General features: G+C 39.3%; 2 protein-coding genes across 2 annotated transcripts; both read left to right on the forward strand.

Annotated features, from left to right (window-relative positions):
• Positions 1 to 313: 313 nt before the first annotated feature.
• Positions 314 to 5,102, forward strand: slu7 (SLU7 homolog, splicing factor). The gene is made up of 15 exons (XM_026358286.1): positions 314 to 458; positions 754 to 913; positions 1,220 to 1,373; positions 1,464 to 1,544; positions 1,666 to 1,830; positions 2,146 to 2,211; positions 2,339 to 2,470; positions 2,589 to 2,686; positions 2,772 to 2,839; positions 3,028 to 3,167; positions 3,706 to 3,867; positions 3,968 to 4,069; positions 4,187 to 4,264; positions 4,378 to 4,494; positions 4,595 to 5,102. The coding sequence occupies exons 2-15, from the start codon at positions 765 to 767 to the stop codon at positions 4,772 to 4,774; spliced, it is 1,692 nt and encodes a 563-aa protein (XP_026214071.1). The 5' UTR covers positions 314 to 458; positions 754 to 764; the 3' UTR covers positions 4,775 to 5,102.
• Positions 5,103 to 5,241: 139 nt separating this feature from the next.
• c1qtnf2 (C1q and TNF related 2) lies at positions 5,242 to 9,791 on the forward strand. The gene is given in 4 exon segments (XM_026358288.2): positions 5,242 to 6,040; positions 6,337 to 6,594; positions 7,847 to 7,971; positions 7,973 to 9,791. Coding segments are annotated over 4 exon segments (939 nt in total). The 5' UTR covers positions 5,242 to 6,000; the 3' UTR covers positions 8,489 to 9,791.
• Positions 9,792 to 10,050: the final 259 nt, after the last annotated feature.

The following is a 10,050-nucleotide window of genomic DNA, read 5'->3' on the forward strand; positions in this document are numbered from 1 at the left end:
TGATAGGGCCTTTGTACACTTTAGCTCTACAGTAGTGTAGAAACACGTATGACACACATTTTGAAAAAAACGGATCTGACAGATGTTTCTGTAAACTGGATTGATGCCCACAGAAATCTGATTCTTAGTGCAGTGTTTGCACTTTTGTACTGACACTTTCAGAGCATATACATAGTACTTTAGTACTTTAACTTGAGTAAAGTTCTGTGATTTACCACACATACATTACACACTACTGTAAACTACAGTGTCTTTGCAGCACTAGGGGGCGCCCGCTACATCACAGACACATTTAAACACCACAGAGGAAGAAAGGACGTGACGCAGCCGTCGCAGCTGTGAAATGGCGACGATCGTGTGTTAGTGAAAACCTGAAAACACAACAGAGGGATACAGAGAAACGTGACGTTTCACAGAGGCAACAGCAGCTTCGTTGTTATTTGTTGGATCCTAACAAGGTAAGCTAGTTGGTTCATTTGATTCGTAAGAAATGACGCTAGCTAATATACTTCTATACTCGTGTCAACTAGTTAGTAAACAGCTAACGCTAACTGTTAACGTTAGCCTAGCTAGCTAGCTAGCTAACGTTGGAGTAACGATTGCTTTTGTTATTGTTAATGTTGTAAACCAAATACACTCACTGCATGAACAAGAGAAAAGCAGGATTATATTGCAAGCATATACTGTGTGTGTCAGTAAACATGCCAGTGCGCTAAAGGCCCATCTTGATAACTTGTGATGTGTTTCTGCTAGCAAGTTCAGTCATGACTGAACAGACCAGCGGCAGCTCTGAGGGGATCGTGGGCCTGGATGAGCCCAAGAAGATGACCAGGGAGGACTGGAGGAAGAAGAAGGAGCTGGAGGAGCAAAGAAAGCTCGGAAATGCTCCAGCTGAGGTTGATGAGGAGGGAAAGTAAGTTTAGGTTGAGAACATTGAAAGCCAAAAGGCCTCACAGTTGAGATGATCATGATGATGATCATCTTAACATAACTACAGCCTAACTTCTGAGTACAGAACGTGGATAACTCTGGAGTCATACTGCAGATTACATATTAATTATTACACATATTACATGAACACAGCCAAAGGCCCACCAACTTAAAAACTCAATTGCTCAAATAATTTTTTTTAAACGCATGACAAAACTCCTCCAGTGCCTGAAAAGGCATTTGAGGGTACACTGTAACATTAACATGTGCTGCTTCTTCTCCTCTCCAGGGACATAAACCCTCACATCCCACAATACATTTCATCAGTCCCATGGTATGTTGACCCATCTAAAAGGCCCACGCTAAAGCATCAGAGACCACAGAGTGAAAATCAGAAGCAATACACAGCAATCGGCGAGTGGTATAAGAGAGGTGTGCAAGAGGTAAGAAGGAGTGTCTTAAATATGGCTGTAACAAATTAACTTTGTTAACATCAGCTTTAGCAGAAGACTAATGACTTATTTTTTCTTCAGGGTTCTGTTACCACCAAATTTCGCAAGGGAGCTTGTGAGAACTGTGGTGCCATGACACACAAGAAGAAAGACTGTTTGGAGGTAAATGAGTTGATAAGTATTTCATCTTACAGAGGAGGTTCCCTCATTTTTAATCCTGTACTTGAGATGCATTACATTCAAAAATGTTCTAAATCTGTGAACTTAACCTTTGTGTCATCAGCGACCTAGAAAAGTTGGGGCAAAGTTTACAGGCACAGGAATAGCTCCAGATGAACACTCACAGGTCCAGCTTGACTTGGACTATGATGGAAAGCGGGATCGATGGAATGGGTATGACCCTGAGGAACACCAGCGCATTGTTGAAGAGTATGCCAAGGTTGATCTGGTAAGCATTGATGAAGTCATAATTCATCAAGGTCCTGCCTTCTTCCACATATTCAATACACATAACCAAAACACGTCTTTAAACTGAATATTTTTAATGGTACATGGATTAATTATTTCATTTGATTTAATTGAGCAAGGAAGAGTGAGAAAGTGTCTTGATGAGTTTCAGCCCTACCAAGAACTTATACTGTATTTAGTTGCAGGTTTTAATCAGGACTTAAATCAGGTGTGAGGCAACACCAGGCTCATTTTTTATCTTTAATCTTCATCCAGTATTCAATGTTATTCTGACTTTGTATTTATTTCGATACAGGCCAAAAGGACACTGAAGGCACAGAAACTGCAGGATGAGTTGGCCTCTGGAAAACTGGACCAATCTGTAAGCAGAACATCAAGATGATAATAATAATAATAAATAGTGTATTTGTTATATGTGAGAGATAAAATGCAGGTTTTGTCTTGAGACTGACTGGTTTAAATTATTTGAATAAATCTTTTCTCTGCAGGAGCGGGAACATGACAGTGAGGATGAGGATGAAGATAAATATGCAGATGACATCGACATGCCCGGTCAGAACTTTGACTCCAAGAGGCGCATCACTGTCAGAAATCTGCGTATCAGAGAAGATACAGCTAAAGTAAGAGACATATGATGATCAACACCTTTTGATGATTCTTATTGAATGGGCAAGTGAGAATAGAGATACTGTCTTTAACACAAACGCTCAATAATCTTTTCATGTCTGTCTTTCACAGTACTTGAGAAATCTGGATCTAAATTCCGCCTACTATGATCCAAAGACTCGAGCTATGAGAGAGAATCCATACTCTAACACAGGCATGAACCCTGATGAGTAAGTTAGTGCTACTGCATTTCCTGATAGCTCAGCTCTCAGTGGCTTAACGTTCTAATAACATATAAACTGCTTTGTCTGACAGAGTGGGATATGCTGGAGACAACTTTGTTCGCTATAGTGGGGACACAATCACCATGGCTCAGACACAATGTAAGTGCTAAATATATTTTCTATATATTTTGTTTTTCTTGAAAAGGTTACAATGTGAATATATATATATATATATATATATATATATATATATATATATATATATATATATATATATATATATATATATATATATATATATATATATATATATATATATATTTTTTGTTTTTTTTATCTTTTGACAGTGTTTGCCTGGGAGGCCTATGAAAGGGGCTCTGAGGTACATCTGCAGGCTGACCCCACCAAGCTGGAGCTGCTCCATCGGTCCTTCAAGGTCAAGAAAGAGGACTTTAAAGAGATGCAGAGGGAGAGCATCCTGGAGAAAGTGAGAGCCTGACATCATGTCTACACAAAAAGTATTTACAATGTATTAGCAGAGCACAAGCAGCAATTCTAAAACTCTGACAAGGGTCTAGTTGCAGTACATCTATATCAGTCTGTATAATTTCCAGCCTTGATGCATGTCAACAGTGCATTGGTGAGTTGGATTATACAAGTAGAGACATTTTACAATTGGTCTGTGCCATGTTTAGAAAATTGCCACACTGTTTACTTGTTTTATTTAACTTGATGTAGAATGGCACTTGGGATAAATATGCAGTGATGTGGGCACTTCATTTTAATAAACTCCAGGAGTGTGTAGATATAGGTTGTTACAATTGTTGTATTGTGAGAATTTAACCACAACTTTCCAACACAGAATTTCAGCAGTGACTGTCTTTGGTCACCAATGCTCTAATTGTAATTTGAAACAACTCAATATTTCATTTTCTTTCCAATCAAAATGTTGTATAGGGGTCTGTCAGTGTTTATATTGGTGGATATTTTTACTTACAAGGTTTGCTTTTGTGTGTAATAACCAGTATGGAGGTGAGGAGCACTTAGATGCTCCGCCACGGGAGCTGTTGTTGGCCCAGACAGAGGACTATTTGGAGTACTCTCGTCACGGCGCTGTACTGAAAGGACTTGAAAAGGCTGTTGCCCGTTCCAAGTATGAGGAGGACGTGCTCATCAACAACCACACTGTAAGAACAACAGAACAGGCTATAGCTCTAGCTAATTTTGCCAGTCCTCATTCTGTGTGTATTCTTACACTTTTTGATTTTTCTTTTTTTTTTTTTAAAGTGCATTTGGGGCTCTTACTGGAAGGACGGCTGCTGGGGATACAAATGTTGTCACTCCATGGTCAAACAGAGTTACTGCACAGGAGAGACTGGAATAAGAACAGTAAGTACATGAAGCTCTGAAGGAGCATGAAGGGTCTGTTTGATACACAGCACATTAGCTTTTGTAATTTAGCGCCTTTACTTAGATTCTGTTTTTGTCTTTTTTAATAACTTACAGAACACCTCAGACTGTGTGCCATTTGAAGAGGGACTAACTGAACCACAGGAGGAGGAAATGCCCAAGTCTTTGCTTGAAGTAAGTGACATTGAAGAGATTTACATCTGCTGATGAAAATGTGGGATTTTTTTTGTCTGTGGTAAATGTAGATTGTATTACATGTTCATCATGCCGGTGTTTTCAATCATCAGATGCATCAAGATAAGATGAAGGAAAAGAAGAAAAAGAAGAGCAAGAAGAACAAGAAGCGTAACTCTGACAGCAGTGATTCAGAGGATGAAGAGAAGAAGAAGGAGAAGCTGAAGAAGGTAAAAACATGTTTGTGTTATAGATTGAATTTGAGATCATCTTTCTGTATATGTTTGGCTTTTGTTTGTAACTAACGTGCACTTTGCTTCTCTTTTCCAGGCACTAGAAGCAGAGGACAAACGGGTGAAGCATATAGAAGCAATAATGCAGCTGGATGAGAGGAAGAGGCCATACAACAGCCTGCAGGAAGTGAAGGCGCCCACTGAGGAGGAGATGGAGGCCTTCCGCATGAAACGCTGCCGGCCAGATGACCCCATGGCTTCCTTCCTGGGACAGTAACCTTGTCTTAACTCTGCTGAACTCTCCAAACTCTCCCAGTGACTCTACCAGAGCAGCTGCTCGGTAGAAAAATAAGTCATAAAGCTCGTACACGTACAGCAGGAGCCATACATAACTAAAACTGTGTACAGTATTTTGTATATTTCTGTTTGCCCAGCTAGGTAAACCACTGATATCTGCTAAATCTGCTTTTGTTTTTACTTGTGTTCCACATAAAAAAAAATTGCCCACATTTCTCAGTCACAGTCAAAATGGAGTTGACCAGTAATTTAAGGAACTACTTTTAGTTGTATTGATATGTTTTTATAATAAAATTTATTTGTCTGAACACATACTGTCATTTAAAATATTTTAATGGAAATAATGTATGAATTATGTATCAGAATTGTCGCTAATTTTGAACTGGTGTGCTCTGTGCAGAAGTTCAAAATCCCCTAAAACACATTTAAAGATACTTTGCTGTCTGATATAAACACCCCCACCGCCCCCCAAAAAATTAAATTAAAAATAAATTGTGTTCACTCTAAATCGTTTGCATGCATAAATAGTAAATGTGTATCTTCTGCTATTGGACATGAGATCTGCTGCTTGACTGTCTTGTAGAGATTTCATGTTGCCAAGTGACCAAGTATGAGTTACATATTGAATATTGATGCTACCAATCAGTCAGCATCACAATTTAAGTTATTTCACAATTCTCCTTTTCTAATTAAAGGAGTGTTGTGTGTAATTTCCATTCACAGAGTTCTAGTTACATTTGGAAACTGTACATTGTTTAACACAAGGCACTGCCCTACCCGACAGCTGGAGCATTTTTATTAGTCCCTTGGCTCTGTATTTCAATAGTAAATGTTGTAAGTGCATCTTACAACACACATTGCTGCAGAGCCTTATTCTGTTTCATTCTGCACTTGTTGGTGAACTATTTTTTTAAGACGCACAAATCTGAAACTAATATCCTGTAATATCCTGTTCTCCCAGAGTGCGACTTTGTGTGATACGTCACTGCTTCATCTGTGCAATACTGTTGCACTGACTTGAATGTAATGACATCATTGTGAAAGTATTTTTTTGGCAGCGTAGCTGCTTAAACAGGGCGGATGTTATAGACTATGATTTACTGGACTACACATTTCTCTGCAGCGCTTCTGTCGAACAATGCTGTCTCTTCCATTTATTGGAAAATCATGTAAGAAAGTTTGTGCATTCTCTGAAAAAGGACTTGGATGGAGCTGAAAATGGCCATAGGTCATAATTCCGTAACTGGTGAGTTGTTTATCTGCATTTCCAGAACGTCCTGTACACCTCCCTTTGCAAAAACATGCTGTAAGCTGCATTAGCTGCTTTTATTTAACGGTCATGGCTGAAAATTAATATCGATCAGATGTCTTAGTTTTTCCAACAGATTCTAGCTGTAGATAGTGTGCATGTACTCTGCCACCACTTTCCATTTCACACTCATTTTTATGGTTTCCGTTGTTGGCTTCACATGATTAAAACCAACACAAATCTTAAATCAAATTTAGAGTTGTAAACAGTTACGTCTCTTCATGACTCCACAGCGACCTTCAAGCTCCAGATATGTGTGATGTTTTGTTTGCTGTCGGTTGCCATCTCCCAGTCAAATAATTTGTCATCCAAGAAAGGTCGCAACATCACCATCCACTCTTCCCAGCTGGTCTGCAGTCTGCCTGGTCCAGCAGGGCCGGCAGGGATCCCAGGAGCCCCTGGATCACCAGGGGCCATGGGCCCCATGGGGCCGCCTGGGAAGGATGGCCCAGATGGAAAAGATGGAGAGAAGGGAGAAAGGGGAGATAGAGGTAGTTACTAAGCAACTCTTCTTTTGTAATGTTTCCATCAAGTCTTAAATTTTCTTGTATCTGTCTGGGTGCTAATCATCATCATCTGAATGTCTGTCTCTTATCTGTTCTATAGCTCGTGTAAAATATTTGACTGTTATAGTGCATACAGTGATGTATATTTCACCATATCAGGTTATGGCTCTTATGGCTTTTTGTATTGATTAATACACTGCCCGTCCAAAAAAACACTAATATTTTGTTGAATTCGTTGTAATTTTCTTGTATTGATGATGGGAGAGACGAAGTCTTCCCCAGCATATCCCAAAGATTCTCAATGGGGTTAAGGTCTGGACTCTGTGGTGGCCAATCCATGTGTAAAAATAATGTGTCATGCTCCCTGAACCCCTTTTTCACAACAAAAGCCTGATGAATCCCAGCATTGTCATCTTGGAATATGTCTGTGACATCAGTGAAAAAAAAATCCATTGATGGAATAACCTGGTCATTCAGTATATTCAGGTCGTCAGCTGACCTCATTCTTTGGGTGCATAACGTTGCTGAACCTAGACCTGACCAACTGCAGCAACCCCAGATCATAGCACTGCCCCCACAGGCTTGTACTGTGGGCACTAGGCATGATGGGTGCATCACTTCAAATGCCTCTCTTCTTATCCTGATGTGCCATCACTCTGGAACAAGATAAATCTGGACTCATTAGACCACACGACCTTCTTCCATTGCTTCACAGTCTAATTTTTATACTCCCTCGCAAATTGAAGCATTTTTTTTTTTTTATTAACCTCACTGACGAGAGGTTTTCTTAAGGCTATACAGCTGTTTAGTTCCAATCCCTCGAGTTCCCTTTGTATTGTGTGTGTGGACATGCTCTTAGTTTCACTATTAAACAAAGCCATGAGTTCTACTGTTGGTTTTCTATAATTTGATTTCGCCAAACGTTTAGGTAATAAACGTTTAAGAGTAATAATTTGACTCTTCTGAAACAGATTAACATATTTCCATGACCACAGGATGTCTTCTAACATAGTTGTTTAAGAAATAAACAGCTACTCACTGAATCGGTTAGGGTTAAATAACTTGCTGCCAGCTGAAACATAATCATCCATGCAGTAATCATCCAATATGAGGCTCGAACCTATTTGCTCAGTAAATCCAGGTGGTGACTTATCTTTGGACAGGCAGTGTACATAAATAGTAAAGCATCTCTGTATTTATCATGCTAGGTTGTAAAACTTATATTTCTCTCTGTCAGGTGATTCAGGAAGGACTGGGAACCCAGGCAAGCCAGGTGTGAAAGGCCGCCAAGGTGTTATTGGTAAGGCCGGACCTCGGGGACTGAAGGGACAACGGGGAGCAGCAGGAGTGTTTGGGAAAACGAGGGCTGAAGGGAGACTTGGGTGACATGGGTGAACAAGGAGCTCCTGGAGGATGTAACTGTGGCAGTGCAGCCCGCTCGGCCTTCTCTGTGGCAGTGACAAAGAGCTACCCTAAAGAGCGAATGCCCATCCGCTTCAGTCGGATCCTGCTGAATGAAGGGAGCCATTACAATGCCAGCAGTGGAAAGTTTGTCTGTGTCATCCCTGGAGTCTATTATTTCACCTATGATATCACTCTGGCAAATAAGCACCTAGCCATCGGGCTGGTGCACAATGGACAGTACAAGATCAAAACATTTGATGCAAACACAGGGAACCATGACGTGGCGTCTGGTTCTACCGTTCTCCACCTGCAGCAGTCAGACCAGGTCTGGCTGCAGATCTTCTACTCTGAACAGAATGGACTCTTCTTTGACCCGTTCTGGACAGACAGCACCTTCACTGGCTTTCTTATCTATGCTGACCAGGATTTCCTCAATGAAGCTGATAGAAAAGCTAATACTCAGGATGAGGGTTAATATGGTTCTGAAACATGTTCAAAATGTTTTGAAAACCCTGATCCACAGTCAAGGGCTCCAGTGAAGTTCAGTTGTTTATCAGGTTCTGACACCAGGGGGCACAAATGGACAGACACAAATGGAGACTGAACTACATTTGGGAAGTCTCCTAATTCTACTTCACTTTTGGTGCTATGATGTGTGTAAAATCTTGTTTTTCTAGATTTGTGTTGGAGTAAGATTATCCACATTACCCACATTTTTTTACTGCCTATCTGCATAGAGGGATTTATTGAACAGGCCAGAGCCACTGTATGAATTAGTTTTAATATAAGTTAAAAATGAAAGTTAACTTAAAAGATGCAAAATTATTATGAATCCACAAAAATGTTAAAATGACTAAAGAGAAATAAAATGACCACATGGTCATTTTACTTTTATTTAATAATCCATCCACATCAATCTGCTATCTAAGTATTATTCACAAAAACTAAACTGAAAACAAAACAACATTGTTATATATACATTGGAATATGTATTCCTGAGCAAAGAAATTCATGGATTTTTTTATTTACCTTATCATTTCTCAACATGTTTCTGGTATTTAGTACAACAATTATCTCATAGTGGGGTCTGGATGGTGGATTGTGATTGTGAGCCATATTAGGTCTGTTATATATCTTGATAATTCCTCCCCATGATAGGAACTTTGTCATATTGTCAATATTGTGACACTGACAATTTCTAGTAGTTTCATTATTACTGTTTGTATACATGTGCTGTATAGGTGACATACTAACAGAACAAGCATGCTGAAAGCCTGAACCATAATACAGTAGACAATTTAAACTGTTCACTTTACACCATTCAAGTTTTACATCTCAGGCAAATACAGAAAAACATTTTTTATTCAACTTATTTTGCATGCTTGTAGTATATTAGTTTCTATTTGCCGCATCCACATTTAGTGCATCGTGAAGAACATTTTTCATTTTATTATGTATAGTTATAAATCTATATTGCCCTCCACTAACCCTCTATCAATTTCACCATTATTTTATACTCATTGTTTTTTACATTAATTATGTCCATATATAAAATGTAGTAAAATGCTATCAAAGGAGTCATTATAAAGAGAATCAACCATTCAGTTAGCCTGTACTTTGTCTTGTCTTCATAAAGTGCCAAGGTAAATGCAAAAAATTATAAACATTAATACTCACAGTGATAAAAAATGTACTTGTTTGTCCTTAGCAATGCTGGATGCTTTAGGGGTGAAGGAAAAGGGTTAAAAGCAGGGGATACCAGCATTGGAAGTAGCCTTAGCATAGGCTAAGTCTAATTTAGTATGAATGCAATCCAATGTTATTAAAACGAATTGTTAGTGTATGTGTTCTTAAATATTAAAATAACAGAGCAATAAATGAAGACAAAAATATACATTTGTCATATAAAGATGATAATGTTGGCGTTTGTAGTCCTGTGAATGACCTCTGAGGGGACTACAACTCCCAGAGCGGAGGAGGGACGCTTACGTCGAGCGCATGAGCTTCACGCAGCAGCAGCAGCAGCAGCTGGTGCAG

Source organism: Anabas testudineus, chromosome 10 (genome assembly GCF_900324465.2).
Source record: "Anabas testudineus chromosome 10, fAnaTes1.2, whole genome shotgun sequence".
NCBI lineage: Eukaryota > Metazoa > Chordata > Actinopteri > Anabantiformes > Anabantidae > Anabas > Anabas testudineus.